The following is a 21,668-nucleotide window of genomic DNA, read 5'->3' as shown; positions in this document are numbered from 1 at the left end:
ATGTTACCAGTAGATGGTGGTAAAGTATTGGCAGCTAGAAATCACTGTTATGAGCGCAGCTGCTGCAACTAGGAATACATTGATCTCAGGTCAGCACTACATACTAGATTATATTCTATTAAAAGCAAGAAAACAAACGTTTCTATGTGGATGATTAGGACACTGAAAACAGTTTCAGATACATGTAAAACAAGACTGAATGAATGTTCTGTGTCATGACAAAGCTGTGAACTGTATGTGTGCAGATGTTTCATTACCTTTGTAGTAAGAGCTGTCCTCCATGTATCGTGACAGACCAAAGTCTCCGAGCATCACACAGTCAACTGAAGACACCAACACGTTCCGTGCCGCTATGTCCCTACAAAACAAAAATGTGACATATGGTAAATTGACATTTTTTAAATATCTGTCAAAGGACATGAGAAGTGTGCTGTGAAACTTCATGGTTGTGTCAGACCATTCTGTATTTGCGATAACATGCATATTTGTCCCTTTCTGTGATCATATTTGAGAATCTGAACTGCAAAATTTACATCTATGTAGCATGTATCGCCCTAAAACATTCATACAACAAAATGAAAATGTGCAGAACTTCAACATTTTTTCCCCAAAGGACTCACGAAGCTATGCATCATCTTTGATACAAGTGAATATTATTAGTTATGTAACACCGCACCTGTCAGCAATGACGCACAACAGCGATGATTCATCAGTGTCTGCAATTTCCCACTCACTATCGAGTAACCTGCTGACTGTCTATTAGGGTGAGGAAGTGAATGGGGAAGTAATTTTAGAGCGTTTTCTCATAAAAAGCAACAAAACATAATCATCCATATGTATTTCAAAATTACCTTAAAGACCAGAAGTCCTCAGACTGTCCTCGTTAATTAGTTAGAAATGTATTTTTAATCAGAAAACGTCATAATAATAATCTAAATCCAGTAAATGCAAAAACATCATCTGATCCCATGGTTGTTCTACAGTGTGGCGATTTAACCTGTTCAGTGAGCGTGTAAGTATGTATGTGCGTCTTTTTACCTGTGTACGAAGCGTTTGCTCTCCAAATAGGCCAGCGCTGTACTGAGCTGGTAGGCGAACAGGATGAGCGTGGCCAAGTCGAGACTGTACTTCCTCACCTGAAGGAACGAGCGGAGCTACAAGCAGAGAGAGGTATGAACAGAGGTACACTTGTACATGGTGCATATAGTGTGATTGTAACTTTTCAGACAGAGGATGAAGCCAAATGTGTTAAAGTTGCATGATTTAGAAATAATTTTTCCATTGACATTCCTAACGAATCAATACCACCCTTAGTAAGCACTAGATTCACGCAAGATTAGACACTGATTATACACCAAGTTACGAATACTGTGTAATAATGCAATATTTTTAAATGTTTTTATTGCAATAAAGTTTAATTATCATGGACGTTTAATTTTGTAATAAGTGTTCTGTGATGATCTTGGACGAATCTTGTGGAAATAATCTTCCCTAAACCACTTCACGCGTCTTAAAGAACAGCTGTTTGTGTCCATTAAAGTGACCGTGCAACAGTTCGGACTTAAGTTGTACCTCTCCAAGAGTGCACAGCTCCATGATGATCCACACCGGGTTCTCTGTGATCACTCCAATCAGCTTAACGATGTGAGGGTGGTCAAACTGACGCATAGTTACTGCAAGGAAACACAAACCCTTTAACACACTGAACTGCTGAACTGTGTGAAGCAGAAAAGCTGACACACACACCATGAGGTCTTACATGCTTCTTGTAGGAACTTTTCTCTGACACTGTCTGACGTACAGTTCTTACAGGTCTTAATGGCGACAGGTAGCGATGGTTTATCCTGGACAACACACACAACCCAAGTTACAGCATGAATGTGGTTGAAATTGGTACTGCAAAATAACAGTTTTGCAACCTTTTGGTAAAAATGTGTCTACAGATTCATTAAGAAAGTGTGCCTTTGCAGATGTGTGTGTTGTGTACATACTGGACTGTTGTAGACTCCTTGGTGTACATCGCCAAACTGACCCTCTCCGATGCAGCGACCTAACTCTATCCTGTCTCTCTGGATCTCATAGTCCCGTGCTGTGAGGGAGGACGAGAGAAGAAAAGAGAAAACAAGTGGAAAGAGTAAGATATATACACTTACCTAATGTTTTCCATACACTGGAAAGACCCTATCACATTTGACATGCTTCCCTTTGACCGCATGGATGGGGCTTAGCAGGACAAAAATATTTGGACAGTGTCAAGTCATTGTATCACGGAAAAGTATGCAAGACTGTTAATACACTTTTACGGTATTTTAAAGTGATTTCCAACTTTCTGGTAGGCAAATCGGAGTCCTTTTAGGTAAACCCCATCCACTGAGAACCAGATAAAATAAACCATTAACAACATACGCAAATACGTTTTGTCCAGGGTTTGCAAATTCAGTGTCAAGTCTCTTCCCCAACACCTCGACATAAACCAACACGTACTGAACATGCACTCTGCAACACACATTTCTAAACACACCAACATACAGTAAAACCACTTAACAGACAAATGTAAGCTTCAAAAACATGCATACCAGAGTCCCATTATCATTTCTGTTGCTTCTTGTACTGACATAGTGAAAAGGAGACAGCAGGGAAACACATACACAAGTTCTTCTGAATAAAATGACTAATTGAGATAAACACCAAAGGCATGTACTACAAGGCAGGATTTAGGGTTAGCGAGGTGATTTCAGGTTTTCACAGCTACAGTGGTGGTTCTCTTCTTATCAGGGTACATCACCATAGTAACTTTTGCTTCACACCTAAGCTGCTCCGGAGAAGTTTTTGATCGAGATAACACATCAACATGTATAAAAGCACTTTTTCTTTTCTTTCTCTTCTTGGAAAATGCCGTCATCATTCCTGGAAGATCCTTGGGAGCTCAGTGAGAGGGGAAGGTTTGAGTTTTTAGAGACCGCCTTACCCTTAAGCTTTATCAGAGGAGCACAGATATTAGATTTAGGCTCTTCTGTGCTTTGTTTTTGTTCCTGCTGGCTGCAAATAACTTAAAGCAATTGTTCAACAGGCCTTAACGGAGACTGACTAAAGCAGTGAAATCTTGTACTAAAAAAGTACATAATACAATTAGGTACTGTTTTGAAATATGTTTTAAAATTTGTCCTTTACTTGCTCCCAAGCATGTTTAACACCACGACGATACCAGCAGTAAGAATAAAGCTAAAACTGTCTTAGGCAGCATAAGAATTGGCTGCAACTAAACAGGACATTAATTTAATGTAACACATAATTGTAATTATAGTCAGATCTACTTGCTGACATATTTTTACCAGCTTTCCTTCCTGGCTTTAGCTGCTACAGCTGTGTTACCTTTTGCCTGTATTATATTTTTGAATTCCTCATATTGGTTTAGGATTACAGTTTGCTCTTCTTGTCAGAAATATGCGGCTCTACACCTGTCCATGTTTATGATTAGTTATCTTTTATGTGAACATGCTCATAGCGAGGTTCAGAAACCCTGTGTTGACTTAACAAGTTGACAACTAGCTTTGTGTGACTGCAGTTAATAGACTTAGTGAAGCCAGAAAATGAAATGATATCCTATGAATGTTGAACTTGCTATGTAGTACAGGCCTCTGGAGTGCTTGGAGCATGTAAACATCAGGACCCCATTTCTAAAAAAAACTCTGCAAAGCAGAAAAGAACACCTGGACCTGGTTGTGGGTTTGACCAAAGACCTGATGTGAACAGATGCACCGAGACTGTATGCAGTGTAGTCTGTGCTTGGGCTAAGCTTTTTCTCCTCAGTGGGTATACTCATAAGAACTTCAAAGAAACTGCTTGTTTTTCCAACTGACAACCACATGCTTTGACATTTTTAACTTTTGACATTTATGTGTTATCAACATTTCCGCCTTGTTGAAAAGGTCAGGAAGCATTTCTGCAGAGGTGTATTAATGTCAGCTGCCAACCGACTGCAGTAAAAAAAAAAAAAAAAAAGGACTAAAAAGAGAGTTCAGGAGGTTTGTGCAGGAAGATGACATCAGGAACTTCCTAGAAAAGTTTAATTATCTAGTGTGCTAAACAAAGCTCTGCTCAGCAGACATTTTTACAGATACCAACAGCGTATCCAACCAGTTCAACAGTAACCAAAACACATTCCATTTCAAAAGATTTACTGCAATTAATCCATATAGCAATCCACTCTTAAGAAACTAATAATTGCTTCAAACAAAAGAACCCACAGAGATCTGAAACAACCATGACCATAAATTTTTAAAAAAGAAAACAAGAAATAAAGATATCCAAACAAAACAATGGTGCAACGAGAACCAATCCAATAAACAAAACAAATGCTGTGAGGTTGTTTAGTTCCAGAGTTCAGCAGCAACTTCATGTTCCCAAATAGTGATTAACTTCTAAAAGGAGAAGCATCTTGCTTTGTTTATGGATTGGCTCTCCCTGTCAGTTCCAACACCTGAATTCACCTGGGTGAACTGCAGTCTACAACACCAACAATCACAAGTCAACTCAATGGAAGACACCTTGAGTCTTTGTGTTTTTCTTTGCCAGGTACTAATGCTTAAAGAAAAGGTCTTAAGGTGATTCCCAAATATTCTAACACCTCATGGAAATATCTGAATATTAAATAACAATCTCTCATTTTAGTGGCTTTAATGGGAGATGCGTCTGCTCCTGCACTTCTATATTTCCTGCCTGGTAAAGAAAAACAAAAACTCAAGGCATTTAAATGGGACAGAATGAGAGAGACAGGGAGTTTTACCTTCGACTACTCCATAGCTCACTGTGTTGGCGATGGGAGAAAGAGGAAGAAAGAGAGATGAAGAAAGGGGGAGAGCCAGACAGCTGCTTTAGGATTGAAAATAGCTCAGAAAGCGCACACACACACTTATGCAGTCAACAATAATTGACCCATTTCACTCTTTATCTGATGTTTAGTTTATAAAGAAGCAAACTATGTTGGGCTGATGCTGCAGCAGAATGGTTAAAAGAATAGGCTTGCTTTGCAGTTTTTACTATTTTACAGGTTCATTTTATACATACAGCAGACAGCATGACATGAACACATACAAACTCGGGCAAAGAGTAGGAAAATATGTCAGAAGTCTGCAGAAAGTCTGATTAGAGGAAGTTCAAAAAAAGCAAAGCGAAAGAGACAAATAAATAAAGGCCAGACAAACACAGCAAGACAGAAAAAGACTGTGGGAGGAAAGGAGGACACAGTCCATTTTCAAAGCTGGCCACACAATCAAATACATAAGTACTTTGTACTGGCCAAAACATCTACATTTTAAGTACTGGAACACAGGCTAAAGCCACCATTACTTAGAGAACTACAGCCAAATGTACCAGAATGTTCCGGGTTTTTGACAAACATATGAATGAATCTGACAGATGTAACGTATCTCCAGGAACCACACATACACAGAACGAGCTGCAGACTCCGGCCAGCGGCTCTACTGTTTATAGAAGATGAAGAGACTGGCCTGAATTTGATAGCCGCTTCTTAACCAAAAGTGGTTTAATGCAACTGTGTGCTTCTTGGAAATGAGTCACACCGCACTCAGATTATTAGGTAGCAGAACGGAATTAGCGTTTGTTTGGGAACGTAAGCATTTTCACGAAAGAATAACAGTGAAACTCTACAGCTGTCTTGTGTCAGAGGTGGATTTGTGTAAGTCACAAAATACTTCAGCCGATAGGTAAAAGAGAAAACGGATTAAGCGACTTACTGGAGGGCATGGTGTATGTGTCCTCTTCATCAACTATCTCTGCATAGTCATCAGTCTCTGTAACATTAGATACACACAGAAGCAGTGTAAAAATACTTTAAAAACAATGAGATATAACACACAAACATGACACACATGCACTAGACTGGTTTACCGTGTGCTCCCTGGTACACACTCAAAACTCAAAAAAGCTAGCTCTGAGTTTCAGCAACTCCTGCGCAAAGCAACACCCATGTAGCTCCTCGCTCTCCTTTTCCCTCTCCCACTCTCTCTCCCTCTCTCACACACAAACACTTGGCGAAGAGCGTCAGCTGAGCATGTGTTGTGAATATCTGTCTGTGTGAGAGCAGCTGGATAGCAGGGAGTTACTGTGCTGGAGGAGGAGGAGGAGTGGGGGGAAAGTAAAAGAGAAACAAAACGAAAGATAGAACAGGAAAGGAAAAAACAGTCGGAAAAAGATGGAAGAAAGAAATCTAGAGGGAGACACACAGGGAGGAAGAGGGAGAAATACTGGGTCTAGCTGTCATGTAAGCAGATGGTAGCGTTTAGGATCAAATCTGTGCAGAATCAGACAGATAGGCAGAGAGAAGGGGGGCAGAGAACAGAGCCAGCAGGAAAAAAAAAGAGAAGGGAAGATGGACTGAGTCTATCCTAACCAGATGGTGGTGTTTAAAATAAAATCAGTGTGCAGACTCAGCTGTTGGAAACAAGAGTCCAACATCTGCTGTCCTGAACGCTACCCTCACAGCTCTGCTCGGGATTTATCAGGCTCTGTGGGAACGTGTCCCTACATCTATCAGAAATCCCTTTTAAAGGTCCGCGGCTGATTTTCTCAAGAAATGTCTTTAAAGCCTGAGATGTAGGGTTACTACTGGCAAGCTGTTTGGTTATTTAAACAAGGCGGGCTAAATAATACACCGGATGGTTGGTAAATGGCACTGAAAAGTGTTTGCTGAGGGACATTTTGGGAGAGTTAGATGAGAAGATTGATGGCTTTCTCATACTGGCGAAGTACATTTGAAACTAGTGTGAGAGAGGCAGTTAGCTTAACAGACACAGTGGAAACAAGGAGAAACAGGTAAAGCCAACCTCTGTCCAAAGATCAAAAAATGTGTAATTCTAAAATTTCTCGCTAAATCTATACCAGTTTAGACCATCTCTTAGTTAAACAAGCTGTTTTTTGTATTCTATTATTGCTGCTGTTAGGCATCTCAAAAGAGGCTGGAAAAAGTTTAACTTTTAATCAAACAGGCATGAGTTTTATTAAAACATTTCTATGCATGACTTATGTTTCACATGAGAGGAAAGGAAAGCCTTTAATGCGCCTCTAAAAATATCCTCATACGAGCTAGAATAAAAACAACATTTCTGCTCAGTCCGCTGCTGCTGCTGCTGGGGCTAAAATGTGCTTTATTAGACAAACTGATCATAAAACATAGTATTTCTGCAAGAAGATGCCTTTCATCACTACAAGTTTAACTGATGAAACACATTTTACCAACAGAGAAACTGTTTATTCCTTATATAAAGTTTTTTTTTTAAAATTCAGCCAGAGCTTATCACTAACTCCATATGTGCAATAAAAAAGTTCCAGTGCTTTTCTCATTTCCAGCTTCTTCTTATTTAAATCTGCAGCTTGCTTAAACTCTATCTGATCTGTAGAATAAGAAATATTTTAGGTAGATGAGTTAGTTTTTACTGAGACAGGCATTGTTTGAATCACCGTGCATATTCAGCCCTGTGTGGTTTGGGATATGTTCTAAAGAAATGACCATTTCTAAGTTTGACTAGTCTAACTCGGTCTATTTCTGCTTTTCATAGCGGGAATGTGTGTGTGTGTGTGTGTGTGTGTGTGTGTGTGTACGTGCGTGTGTGTGCGTGTATGTGTGATCCAGCTAGCCCATTATAGCCAGGAATGCACCCGCTCTTGAATCCAGCAAACCTCTCCCTACTCCACTCTGCGTGTGCACGAGCGTGTGAATGAGTATATGTGAGTACACGTGTGCATGATGTTGTGTGTGCGTGGTTGTGCGCTTCTGTGTGTGTGTGTGTGTGTGTGTGTGTGTTTGTGTGTGTGTGTGTGTGTGTGTGTGTGTGTGTGTGTGTGTGTGTGTGTGTGTGTGTGTGTGTGTGAAGCTTGTGTACAGAGAGAGAAAAAGAGAGACTTGCAGAAGCTTTCTTGAAGAGAAACACCACTTAATTTACAAATTCTGCATTTTTTTTGTGTCCTCTTTGTGGTTAAAAGCGAACACATTTCAAAATTAGAAGTATAAATAGACAAAGACACAAAGACACAAACATCTTAAAAGACAAACAGTATGCAACTAAAAGACTTGTTAAAGCTACTGGTGATTTTTAAAGGTCTACAACAATCACTGCATTCTAAATCATTCTATGTAGCTAAATTGCACCATGTTTACATTACAGAGCACACATATATGTAGTGCCGCTGTTAAAGAGGTAGGAATGCATGCAACTTCAGCCCACACATGCAACCTTCTCCTAGGAGGGTGAAGCGTGGCGGCTGGAGCAGGACAAGAGAGAAAGAACAACAGAGAGATTTTGATAAACAACAGCGTAACTTTACCATCCCCACTAAGATCTTCTGCAGGGTCCAGGAGAGCATGCAGGAAACGGGACAGCAGAGGAGGAGGAGGACGAGAAAGAGACGGCAACGAGGAAAGAGAGAGAGAGAGAAAAGCAGAAGGCAGAGCGGTGAAGAGAGGGAGAGAGGAGAGAGAAAAGAGAGGTTAGAGCATGACAAGCCTGGAAACAACATGGGCGATGCTGCAGGATCTGCGAAGCCAAACACTCAGCGAGCAGTTAGTTAAAAATCCAAAAACTTGTGGGGAAAAAAAAAAGCAGAGTTAAGACCTTCAATTAATGCCATGCTGACACATTAGGTAAAATCAGTGACAATATGCAGGGCAGTACTTTCAATGAAGAATGTTCTGTGTCAAGCTGTAAATATCTGAGAGAGTTATTGTATACATGGGTTAGCAGATAGAGGATGCAGCCAAGTGAGTTTGAGTGGTGTAATGGAAACAGTCAGCACCAGGTACACCTGGTCACGGTTTCTCTGACAAATCTAGCATAAGGGTCAATATATAACTGAGGGACTTTTGAAGTCCATAGGATAAATCTTGCATATATTTTTATTAAAAGTTAAAAAACAAAAAAACTATGTTCATTATGATCACGTCTTTACAAATTCCATAATTATTTATTATGGAAACAATCACTTATTAATAAAAAATGACTGGATTTCACTAAAATGTCAACTAAATAACCGTCCAAATTTAATAACAACCACCTTCTAATGAGCTAAACAATAAAAAAAATTAGATTATTCAAAAACTGTTTTGATTGTGTTCCTTTTATCAAGTTGAGATAATCCTGACAGATGTTTCTTTTTTGGCAATATATAAAATTTTATATGGAAAACAACAAATTGCATCTGTGTCTGAGGAATCACTTTCCACTAAGTTCCCCATTCCAAAAACACCTCTCAAGGATGTGTGTTAATTCCAGATCACATGACCTGCTCCACATGATGTCATTTCCTCAAGAAAAGACTGGCCAGACTCCAAGGCTTTCTGAGTTATTTAATATAAAGTAGTGTGTGAGTCAAGTGTGGATTTATGGCATGTCAACAGGTTTACTACAATATCTTTATGAATAATTTTCCATTTCAATTTTACTCAATTGTATATATAATATTTAGACGAATCTTTCTGTAAAAATGCCATGTAGTGTTTGGTTATAGGCGGCCATGTTGATTTTAGGCCTGAAAACAGCTAAAATTGGTGGTACTATGGTACAAAAAGTCCTGCAATTATAAACTGACCCACAAATACTCATTGGAGCATCTTAAAACCTGCAGGAGGAACTGATAATGATGTTTCACCAAACTTTTCTTGTTTTTAAGTCTATAATTCTAAACATAACCAGTAATGCTCTCTGTTCAGTGGCATTTAATACAAAATGAGAGATAAAGTTCAGTTTGAATGTAAGAAAATGAAATTGAATGTACACAGAAACACATTGAAGCTATTTGTGCGAGCTCTACTGACACACAGAAGCTCACAGTAAAGAAACAAAGTCTAATGTCCACCATGGTTACGCGCCACGTTTGGAGCCTCCAGCAGAAAAGGTTCAGACGGTTGTTGAAGTTTCAACAACGAAACAGCTGCTGTCCAGATTCACAAGTTTCTCATGAGCAGTCCTGTAAGCTACTGACGGCAGCTGCCACAGCCACAGATGACCCAAGGTCACGTACTGATGAACATCTATATGCAGTAACATCTATGCATGTATGTTTTCATTAACATGAATCATGCAGTCTTTACTTGCTACAGAACAACATCACTGAGTTGGTGGCGATTGACTGACTGCTTGAAAACCCTTTAACGAGGCATAAGTTTGGTTTTGGATTCTTTTCATGGAAGACCGACTTCTCTAACCACTTGGCCACCTCGCTACGAATTAAGCCCTGCCACTTTGAATTAACTGACACAAACCGCTGCAAATAATGATCAAAAATAACCTAAAATGTGACCTCAGCAGCGAGGCATGTGCTGAACTGAGACCTGACAGAACCATTTTGTTCTGTGTGTCAGTACAGACTACTTCCAGTCATTTCATTCTGTTGAACCAAAGTCAGGCTGAAAGAAAAATAGCTAACCTTTGGCAGTGGGTAGCCTCAAAACTGAACACTTGTTCTCACAAAATTATTAATAATGCATCAAAAACATACATAAAGATCAAGTTTTACCAGAGCCTTTTTTTGTTCGTGTAGAAGTCTTTTTGTGAGCAATATGCAGTGTCAAATAATCTGTTATTGTGGTTAAATCATGAGTGTGCAAGGCCAAATAGGCAACCAGGTAGTGAGGACAAGACAGTTTAGTAGGAAAGGGCATACTTATAAAGAAGACAGATTGTGATGCAGCAGATAAAAGTGTTGAATTTGCAAGTTTATTTCATTTTACACCAAAAATGTTGGTGATTCCAACAAAAGCTGCCAAAACTGAGTCAATGTTTTGACTCTTGGCTAAATGAGTACTATAATTCCATCAAGGGAACTAAAACATCACTTCAAAGACCCACAAGCAATTAAATATTTTATTCACGGTCCACGAGTACTGTGGGTTACTGCCGCTGAGGATTTTCTTTACACCATGTGTCTTTAACGCGACGTAAAGTTATCCAGTGACCATGATTATCAAATCAGTAATTTTATTCCGCCACATCACAATTTTGTGGATATGCTCCTCTACTGACTGTCCAATAAGAGTCAAGGATACCATTGGGCGGTGAATCGGAACAGAAGACAAAGGGGAGGAGGAAACGCCGCGCCTTGGTTGGCTTAGGAGGCGTCGATGTCACTAGGTCTTCAGCCAAAGAGGCGGGCGAAGAGGACCAGAGTGTGAGAGAAAAAACACAAGAGTGAATGGAAGTGAGTGATAGCAGAAAGAGGAAAAGAGAAGGTGGGAGGAAGTAAACAAAAAGAAAGGAGGAACAGAGAGGATGAGACCAGAGAGAGGGAGAGGCAGTCCAAACAGCGGAGAAAACGGGATGAGATGGGAAAAAAGAGTGACAAGACAAGAAACAGATGAGGTGAAGGAAATGGAAAGACAGCAGGAGCCCAGTAAACTGTCAGACTGTGCTCACCTTGTTCCTAAACCGGTTCAATTTGTGAGTTAATGAGCATGACTTTGAATCTTACCTGAGACAGAGATGGCTCTTACTCCACTCCTGACTGCTTCTAACTTTTTCTCATTATTAGACAGTCTACAGAAGAGGGAGAGAAAGCAGAAAACATTACACAATAAGTTAAAGGCACTCTAATAATGCAAGACTACTAAATGAATGCCCCCTTAAAAGTGAGATCTCATAAAAGAATAAACAGTGGAAGGAAGCTGCTCTCCACATGTGCACACAGCTCTCTAAAATGGAAAAAAACCCAGCTATGACATCTGTGAACTAATCCTTACGGTTTTTATTATGTCTGTCCCTTTGCCGTGGTCTCTGTTTCTGTGTCAGCTGAGCTCTACTACTATCTTTACATTACAAATCACAACAGGCGAAGGGAGACGTGAGCAAACAGAGCAAGAGACTGAGAGAAAGAGGAGGAGAATAGCAGTGTGTTTAAAACCCTAAGTGGAAAATATTTGGCTCCTGAACTTATCTCCTTATTTGACCAGAGACACAGAGAGAGAGAGAGAGAGGGAGAGAGAGGGAGAGAGAGAGGAAGAAAAAAAGGAGAGGGAGATTTGAGTTGAAATAACCAAAAGAAAGCAACACTGTTTGAATTTAAACAAGTGACAGTGAAATGTGAATACGCTAATGTCCAGGTTAAAACAGTTAAACAAATACAATGAACTCCATGTTAGCTCCTGTTGTGAGCCAGAAACTCTTAAAAGGCTCATTTAGGGGAAAAAGTATGTTTGTCCTCTTTTTTTAATCTATAAATTCCTCATAAATCCAAAAGGAGATAACCAGGTAATTTACTGCTAATCAAATGAAAAATATGAAACTCTTAAAACATTTTTTTACTCCTAAGTAAACATTAGGTAGATATTACTTTGTTCTTCAGATGTCATGAGTTTTATGCTGCCTGTAAACAAATTTCACATTTTTTATGCTTAGCTGACCTGGTATGCAATGACTAAATCACTCATTCCTACTAACAACATACAGCAAACACAGAATTAAATCAACCCTAAAATGTTCAAAACTTAAATAACATTCCTACATATAACCACAAAAACACATAAAATAAAATCTGATTGACAGCTCAAGTTATTTTATGGCTTATAGCTGACCTGAACTCCAAAAGTCCTCTTTGTTGTTGAAAACTTTATGCTAAATACCTGTGGGCACAAGTATGATAATGATACTGTATATATTGTATGTTACAGCTTCTGTACTTCTACCCTCAACAGTGGAATCACCAAATTGAATCTACCAACATCAGTTCAAAAGATGCATTTAATACTAATTTTTGTTGTATTTTGCATCACCTGCAATTTGTTCCTTTAGCTGTTTAACCACTACAACAAGCAGAACCGACAGATTAATGCTGTATAAACACTGACAAGATTCCCTGATAAAAAAGTCACTAACAAGAAAACCTTTACTCAGTTAATATTCTAACAGCAGATTCCAGAAAGTAGTTGTAACTAAATATGGTTGTTAAAACTGATACTTCCCTGGAAGTCCCTGCTTATACATCTGATTTAATGTTCTTCTTAAACAGAAGAATAACTCTAACCCTTGTGTTTTGTATGGAACTCTAACATCGAGGACGAGTCGACTGATTCATGAGTGTTTGTCATTAATTCTGGCCAAAAATATAGTTCTTGACTTAGCAGCATGCAAAGTCTTCACTTTTAGAAATTCAAGCAACTTCAAAAGGTCATTTTAGTCTCAGACATTTCAGACCTGTGTGACAGGACATAAATAAACCACCGCATACAGCAAACACTGCATCTTTGTCTACTACGGTGGGAGAAATTGCTAATCTGTGGACTTACAGCTCTGATATGAGATTGTTTCTACAGTTCGGTGCAGCAGTTTTAGTATAACAAGAATGAGATAGGTACTTACTTTGGGATGGAAGGCAGTGCTCTCTCTCCCTCTAGAGGACAAAAATACACATTGTGATCAAAAAAATCAAAACAATGAAATGTGATTCGCCACACTAGTGAACGATACTATACATTATTAGAACAGGAACTTCACAAGCAGTTCGAAACACTTCCACTACTGACAGTGTACCTGATATTTTGTACTCTAATGTCTCTGAAAATTTGATAGGACTTTGATAGTGTTTTGTTATATAAAAAGCAACTGCACAGAAACAGCTCTATGCCATTAATGTCAAAATAGGTGAATGAAACACATTAGAAGTCTTTGGAGAATACTGTTTTGCTTACTGTTAATCATTAAATTGTCTTTAATACAGAATATTGGCATTAACATGAATCCTGAAGCTGTTTGGTGAAAAATTCCACATTTTCAAATGCAAAACGGTAAATTTAGACCTCATATTTTTTGTCAGATGAAAACAGACATTTGCTAGTCATTTGCTACTACAAAGAAATGTAAACACTCAAGAGGCTACACAGAGTTGAATTTCAATATTTCCTGAGGAACTGGACAGAACAGAGGGAACCACAGCTTCAAACTGTACCTTTCTGAACTCTGACGATAAAGGAGTGTGTTTCCATGGAGACGAGCCGGCAGTAACCGTCAATCAAGTCAGCCAAGTTCTCCGCCATGGTGAGTGATGCTGTCGTAACTGTGAGAGGCTGCACACAAACACACACACACACACAGTGGCAGACTTGTTACAGAGAACCATTATCTCAAAAGACGCACACATAACAACCCCGTGGAGGTTTCCAGCTGCACCTTACGTCAGACAAAACAGCTCTTTCACACACAACAGTAACAATAAAATAGAAAGATTGCACTCTTATCAGAGTGTGCGAAAATCTTCCTTTGTGAGTAAAAACCGTGATGCTGAATGTATTCAGGGAAACTATTCGTGCAGCTCTGGGTCCATGTCAGTCAAGCAAACAGAAGGCTGACAAATATGGCCACATGCCAAGATGGGTAAAATTTACCATCATTAGAGGAGAGAAGAAGAACTTTGTAAACCTTGAAATCTTGGTTGTATTTCACAGTTCGACAATTCTAAAGCCTACAGTTTGGAAAACTTTTTGCAGTAAATAACTTCGGTGGCAGCAACTCCGAGTTCCCTCTCACTGTGTCAACAAATATAAAAAGACCTTAAGACATACATTTTTCCACCAAAATCTGCATAAACATGCCACAGTATTACATAGCCAACTTAAACTTCTGCAGATTTGTAAATAAAAATACTTGGAACACAACACATTTCAATGTTTTTTCAGCACTTGTGCTTAAACTGTGTACAAGAAAAGGTTAATCAACTACAGCTATTGGTATTTTTTCCCGACAACTAAAAGATAAAAGATATAAATTCACAACTTGACTCTGCATCTGAAGCAGGTTGAGGAAAATTAATTAAATAATAATTTTCAGATTACATAACAGGGGCGATGGCTGCTTTCTTTTTATGCTGTCTTTTTTATCATACATATAAACGACATGGGGTGACTTAAAGCTCATTGGTTTGTCAGATAGAGTACCTCAGCAGCTCCGGCTACGTTCAGCTGCAGCATGCCTTTCCTGTCCTTCTCCTCCATCGCTGAGTACTGGATGGACTGGACTTGGTTGAAGTTTGCAAGATGGGTGGGCTGGGAAAAGAGACACACACAAAGATTTAAAGTTAAACAAAGTAACCACATTAATTCTGTTTCTGTCAGTCATTCATTTGTTCGTGGATGACTATATAACATTAGCTCAGTTGTCAAACCTCTCATGATCAACAGAGTTCAGTGGTCCCTCATCTATCGTGGGGGTTACATTCCAGACCCCCGTGTGATAGACCAAAATCCACAAAGCAGTGACCATATTTATTTTATCATTTATATATATTTTAAGGCTTTATAAACGCTCCCCACACACTGCAGAGAAACACTATGTGCAGCGATCAGTCTATGTGAAATGAACAAGGCCAGATGCTGAATGCTGCTACACACTGGAGACAGAGGAGACTGATGCTACAGTCACTGAGCCAATCAGAGCCCAGCACTGTACACTACGCATTTTATTTTGATTAAATATTCTTTTAATATGTTTTAATTCAGATTTTTCATATATTTTTTAGATTGTTTTCAATTTTTAAGGGCAGAAAATGCTTATTTTACCGCAAAAATAATTAAAATAATGTAGCAATCGCAGAGCCGGTCTATGACTGAACTGTTGTGCTGCAATGCACCATGGGAGTTCTGGGTGTTGGGGTTTAAATGTCATTATTGTAGTTTATGATAGTGTTGCAGTGTTATTAGTGTTTGTGTTTTATTGTGTTTTTGTGGTTTAGTCAGTCCAGTTTGTTTAGTTAAGCGTTAAGTTGTCAGGACCGTGAGTGTGAAGTGTGTTTGATGATTTCCTGCCACATTTTCAATAATATATTTCTAGAAAACATGACACTTTGTGTCAAAAGAAAAGAATTTTCCAGTTGCTGAGTGAATAAAAGGCAGATATCATTCCTCCAGCACTTTGCTTTAACGCAGCTTGCCACAATAATAAATACGTATATACTGCAAAATCCTGTGGTAAAGCGAAAAACCCGCGATACCAAATGCAATTTAAAAATGTAAAAAACGCGTTTGTGATAAAAACTCACCGTGGATCCCTTGTCAGTGAGGTAACTGATCCCTTCCTCTGGCCCGATAGCCAACTCTACCTGGATCACCCAGCTGGACTGTTGGAGAGGACAAAATGCAAGTTAAAAGACAAAGAGAGTGAAAGAAAAAGTGCTAGGTGAAGGAACCTTTACAAAGTGAAAATTAGGAAAAGGAAAGGAAGAGCAGAAGGCATCACATGCTGGATACATGCAAAACCTGATGCCACCAAAAGGGGTCAACCTAACACAGCTAACAACTGCTTCCAGAGCACATCAACACACACTTAAGGCTGAACAGTGGAGTAAAGGAAAGAATGGAAGAAACCTACCCCAAGGGCACATTTGAAGCACTCCTTGTCGTAGCGGTAGATTGGTGCAAGCACCTCCAGGAACTTCAGGATGCACTGCTCATCGTTGAAGTTGGCTACCTGCTTAAAGGTCTGCTGAATCAACTTACGAAGAGTTTTAGCCTGGAGAGAAAAAAATGGAATTGGGAGAAGAAAATTACAATAAAAACCGACTGTTTAAAGATGTTTTCCAGCTGATGCAGCAGAAAATCTGTAACTGAGAGCAGAAAGTGGAGGCGGTATAGAATAGGAGTTGTGTGTGCGTGCATAGTGACTGACACTAAAAGATATTGATTGACTAATAGTCCACTCTGGTTCCAAACAATCTGACCTCAGCGCTTCATTCACAGTTCAGATCAATATCTTAACAAAGACACATTGACACTGCCAGTTACTCAATTAAACACCAAAGAGTCGTTCATTTAAAGTATTTTGCGTCTCACTGTATATTAATACAATTTTTAATACAGAGTGAACTGTGCTGCGGGTTGTGTTTTGCCTGCTGGTATTTTAGTCACACTTTCAGACCAGATTTTTTTTTTTTGGTCTGTTATGTCACCACAGAGTAGACAGATGGGAGAGAAAATCCATCTAGGAATATTACTCTGTCATGTACAATCCTCTCTATAGCTTATCAATCTAGACACAAAGGTGGACAATATACACGCATTTGTATACATATATACAGGCTAGTATAGTTTAACACACATACACACTCAGTACATAGTTTGAAAATACACTGTATACTGTGTGGACAATCCCTGACTATAAATAGTTCCCTGTATAGATTAAGATAAAGATTAAGGGGAGATTTAGTTCCTTATGGACCAAGCTTTAAAAAAAAAATACACGGATTTACAGTAGTCTGGTGCAGCAAATTAAGGTCAAACTGCACAATTTAAATGAGCAGTTTAACAGTCATGACCAAAGAAAGTATCAGTTCATTGAGTTATTGACTGGAAATGCCACTTTGGACAGAGGCAACTGACAAACCAATCTCAAGTGGGCTTAATGAGCACCAAAGGTCACGATCAGAAGATGTACAGCGTTTATAATGTATTCATCTGTGCTACAGAATCATTCATATAATGATTAAAGTTCGCAATATTTTTCTGTTACCTTTTGTGTTGGGCCCCTATTTATTTCTACTGCTATTTTTATGATGCATTTGTAAATAAAAGCTGTAATATCTTTACTACACTGTAGCATCACTGAGCCCCGCTGCCAGCTGTCTACATGTTAAGCTCAAAGGAATTGAGAAATCGACACACACACTCCCACATATATCGTGAATCCCCACAAGTGTGTCATTTCAGCAGATGTCACAATACACTTAGGGCTTTATTCTGTTTTTTACTATTCTCTACATGATTACAGAATATAGTGAGTCCTCGTCATGCTTCTGATAGGATCACTGTTTTAATTCCTAGAGTTCCACACATGCACACACATGCAAACACACAGGGATATTGTCAGTCTGAAGTGTCCACCCTTCCTGAGAGGAAGTACTGCAAGTGGCTATCGCTGTCCCCATCGGCATGCTGACTGTCGCCATAGCAACAGGCTGACCAGTTATGACACTCTGTTGATCGGTCGCAGCGCTTATAAAGTGTTTTTCTTTTGCAAAAAACAATTAATTCGCTCACACCAGCGTGGACACAGAGATGGTTGTGTGGAGTATGACTCTTGGTTTGCTGGGCAGTGATTTGCATTAGTAGAAGCTGAGGTTATATTTCTAGTTCAGGGTTCATTAAGCAGCTTTTACACTGCAGAATAGCTAAGTTCAGTAAAATAGCTCTATTCGTATTTAACGGTTGTGTTCACTTACTTTTTCACCCAGGCTATGATTAGTGACATATTTCACTTCTTTTCATGCCTGGAAAGTATTACTAATTCCCACACATTGGAAGAAACAAGAAGCTGCTTTGTTGCCACTGAAATGTTATCCATCACTAATCAGTGCAATGCTAAGATACACAAACACATTATAGCCCAGCTTGAATAACTTAATACACATAAAAAATATGCTAAAATGACAATAAAATTTGCTTTTATTGAGCTGGCTTCTTTTCAAAACAAGAGAAAAAAAACATATAATATTCAATCTATCAATAAAGACAGGAGTCTCTGTATGTGTGTGTTCTGTGCTTTTCTCAAGAACTACTCGTCTGAAATATTCCACACTTAGTGGCTGTTTTGCAGGGTGATGTAAGCAAGTACAGTGTCAGGGGTAAAGCATTTTGGGCTAAAAGTTGTTTAACGTTTCACAACAATATGTTTTCTATCACAGCTTCAACATCGGGACGTTTATAACAGCTCACTGACTGCAGTCTGCAGCGAGCATAAATTGTACGCAAACTTATTATTAGCGGATGTGTAATTCTTTTGGCCATCTTTAGCAATTATCAGCTGTCTGTTTTCTGTCCGTTTTCTCACTGCAGTTGACACATCAAAGCAAGCAACTAATAATGTGTGTATTTGTTCGTGTTTCAGCTCTGCTCCTGCTCATGTTGGCTGTTTATAACAACATACTAATGCCTCACAAAATTAATCTAGATAATGTCATATATCCGGATTGCGGTCCAGACTAATAGAATTTAATCATTATGTCTAAATTTTAGCAGCCCTAGTCAGCTGCATATTTGCAGTTGAATAATAGCTGTTCTAGTTTCCTGCGACATCAATCACTCATGCTGCAAAATGCAATCAGCTATTTTTGAACATGTACACTTTCAAAGGGCTAGTTAGTGGACCAGGTAATGAAAAATAACACATTACACTTACAAACTATTGTTGCTCTTTATTTTTTTATTATTTAAGATCTCAATGTTAAATGGGGACTGAAATTGTCAGACATCGATGTTTATGTTCTCAGATCACTGTAAATACAATATATTTTTAGGCTTGTTTTAAAGGATATCTTTTTCCCCAATACTCAGTATTGCACATGTAACAATAACTTTCATTGAATTATCGTGAAACAAAATCATAATGCTTGATTTAATAAAGTGTCACAGTATTTCAATTTGTTTTCTATCTGACGAGGAAAACAAGCTGTTGGACTGGAGCTGTGGCTGGATGATGAAACTTTGATCTCCAAAGCCACCAAAGGTCGGTTTTACTAAACCTGCTGCCCTGCCGGTCAATATGAATGAACAGACTCTGCTCTTTACAACAGCTCCCATCAGTCACTGTTTACTACCACAGCCATCTGCTCTGCCTTGTGCGCATGTGTGTGTTTGTGTGTGTGTGTGTGTGTGTATGTGTGTGTGTGTGTGTGTGTGTGTGTGTGTGTGTGTGTGTGTACATGTGTGCGAGTGGAGTCCATTGAGGGAGAATAATCCCATTAAATGACTACCATTCTCTTTCACCAGAGTGACCATCAGAAACGTAAATGACAGCTGTGCTCTGTGTGCGTGCGTGTGCATGCCTCTCCGTGTGTGTGCGTGTGTGCGTGTGTGTGTGTGTGTGTGTGTGTGTGTGTGTGTGTGTGTGTGTGTGTGTGTGTGTGTGTGTGTGTGTGTGTGTGTGTGTGTCTGTGCCACAGAAAGAGCGCAGTAGAAGCTCATCATTTGCTTTGCACTACCATGACTGTTTATACTGGTTTAAACTGATAATTTACTGTAAGAAATCACACATTAGAGGCACAGCAATTAGTGAGTCATTCAAGCCATTCAATGAAGAAGTAGATACTTGTAGTCTGGAATGTGATCCATGTCAGACATACAAATCATGATTTGTAGTAAAGAAACCTTTCCATTAGTTGCCAGCACATTCCATACTCTGTAGATTACAGTCTTATTATTCTGTATTAAATGTAGAATGAGATAATGAATCATATACCTCGGTGGAAGGTGCTGCCTTTAGTTTTAGTAGAAGAGAGTGTCTCTCTTGAAGGAAGCCTTAATTTGTCTTCAGATTGTTTCTTGATCTTTCCTATTTAAACATTCCCAAGTAATGTGCATCCTTCCTCTGATGACCTGACAAGATTTAGTAATTATTTTATTCTGAGGTTCAGCTTAGGCATACAAAATTGCAATTTAGCTTGGGCAGACACAAGCTGTAAAAATTAATTAAATGTTTCATCTTGCTCTATGAAACACACATTAGCTACTGTGCCTACTACTACAAATAACAGCTTTATTACATTCTGCCTTAAACTGTGATAATATAAAGCTGATCACATTTGAATCCCACAAAACTGATGCAAATATGTAAAGTGGTAAAATGTTCAACAGTATTGGATGTTTTGTTGAGTTTTAATGCTTTAGTTTTTGAATTAAAAGCAAATCAGTGCTACTGTAGTTCTGAATTCATAGAGTCCATGTGGGTAACATTCATTCTCATGAGTTTCATTTTAACGTTTCAATCAGTCATTTGCAAAAGTGCAGTAATAGCAGCTGAAGAAGCAGTTGAATGAAAAAGAAATTAATCTGAAACTGTTTATAAAAACGATCATTTCAGCCATGAATCATGACGCATCAATGGCAGCTTCTAAAATGTGTGGATTTGCTGCTTTGCTTTTATTTGTGGTACATTATAGCCATTCATGTAGGAAATTCATTACCCTTTTCCACTATTATTGACATTTTTAGACTAAACAAGTGATTGATGATGAAAATAAATAAGAGCCGCAGCTCAATTATGCATATAAAATACTCTAACACAGGCAAAGACAACTCATTATGGTGGCAAGTAGTTTCAATATTAATTGAATTAAAGCATTTTCTTAGCTAACTGAGTGGTCTACAAAATGGGGAAAAAGTGAAAAGTCTTCACATCACGTGTTTGGCAGACCGCTCCAAGAAAGCAACTTGATTTTAACACATGCTAACAGTTGAGAGGCTGGAAGGAATGTTTTTTTGATTTTTGTTTTTTTGCTTGAAGAATAATTTAAAGTATATTCGTCAAGTATTTCAACTCTGGAACTCACAATTCGAATGTAAATAACTAGCTCTTCTACTTATTTAGTTTTGTCATGTGTCATATATAAGAAAATAATCTCAAAAAGCTTTTCCTTACACACACAATCAAGTCAGATTTGGCAATTTATATATATTTGACTGCACATGTGTGTCACTGTGTGCTCAATAAAACGGGCCTCATGGGAGGGAATTTTGTTGTGCGTCAAAGGAGCCAAAATGAGAGGCGAGTTAGTGAGGAGTTAAAGTAGGTAGGTGGGCAGCTGACAGAGCTTGACAGACAGAGGGAGGTGGCCCAGAAGGAGACGCACATCAACACCTCCCCCTCCCTCCTCATTGTTGGAAAGAGAAAGTGGGTTTAAAC

The 21,668-nt window shown here is 38.8% G+C and overlaps 1 protein-coding gene across 13 annotated transcripts in view; it reads right to left on the bottom strand.

Annotated features, from left to right (window-relative positions):
• Positions 1 to 21,668, bottom strand: part of LOC111567389 (focal adhesion kinase 1-like) — a 71,493-nt gene that overhangs the window by 15,930 nt on the left and 33,895 nt on the right. For 4 of the 13 annotated variants that reach the window (XM_055017898.1, XM_055017897.1, XM_055017895.1 and 1 more), the window contains 15 exons: positions 16,365 to 16,505; positions 16,036 to 16,113; positions 14,936 to 15,043; positions 13,951 to 14,068; positions 13,365 to 13,395; positions 11,482 to 11,546; positions 11,060 to 11,146; positions 8,344 to 8,361; positions 5,757 to 5,813; positions 4,787 to 4,807; positions 1,992 to 2,089; positions 1,760 to 1,844; positions 1,573 to 1,673; positions 1,039 to 1,154; positions 258 to 358 (listed from right to left, as the gene is read on the bottom strand). In XM_055017898.1, the coding sequence (XP_054873873.1) occupies positions 258 to 358; positions 1,039 to 1,154; positions 1,573 to 1,673; positions 1,760 to 1,844; positions 1,992 to 2,089; positions 4,787 to 4,807; positions 5,757 to 5,813; positions 8,344 to 8,361; positions 11,060 to 11,146; positions 11,482 to 11,546; positions 13,365 to 13,395; positions 13,951 to 14,068; positions 14,936 to 15,043; positions 16,036 to 16,113; positions 16,365 to 16,505 (1,225 nt within the window). Of the gene's footprint in view, positions 1 to 257; positions 359 to 1,038; positions 1,155 to 1,572; positions 1,674 to 1,759; positions 1,845 to 1,991; positions 2,090 to 4,786; positions 4,808 to 5,756; positions 5,814 to 5,910; positions 7,137 to 8,343; positions 8,362 to 11,059; positions 11,147 to 11,481; positions 11,547 to 13,364; positions 13,396 to 13,950; positions 14,069 to 14,935; positions 15,044 to 16,035; positions 16,114 to 16,364; positions 16,506 to 21,668 lie in introns of those variants that run through there. The other 9 variants (XM_023268492.3, XM_055017892.1, XM_055017894.1 and 6 more) reach the window with 9 other exon arrangements.

This window comes from Amphiprion ocellaris, chromosome 15 (assembly GCF_022539595.1).
Source record: "Amphiprion ocellaris isolate individual 3 ecotype Okinawa chromosome 15, ASM2253959v1, whole genome shotgun sequence".
NCBI classification, from domain to species: Eukaryota; Metazoa; Chordata; class Actinopteri; family Pomacentridae; genus Amphiprion; species Amphiprion ocellaris.
Note: the sequence above shows the minus strand (reverse complement) of the source record. Positions and strands in the feature narration are given on the sequence as shown.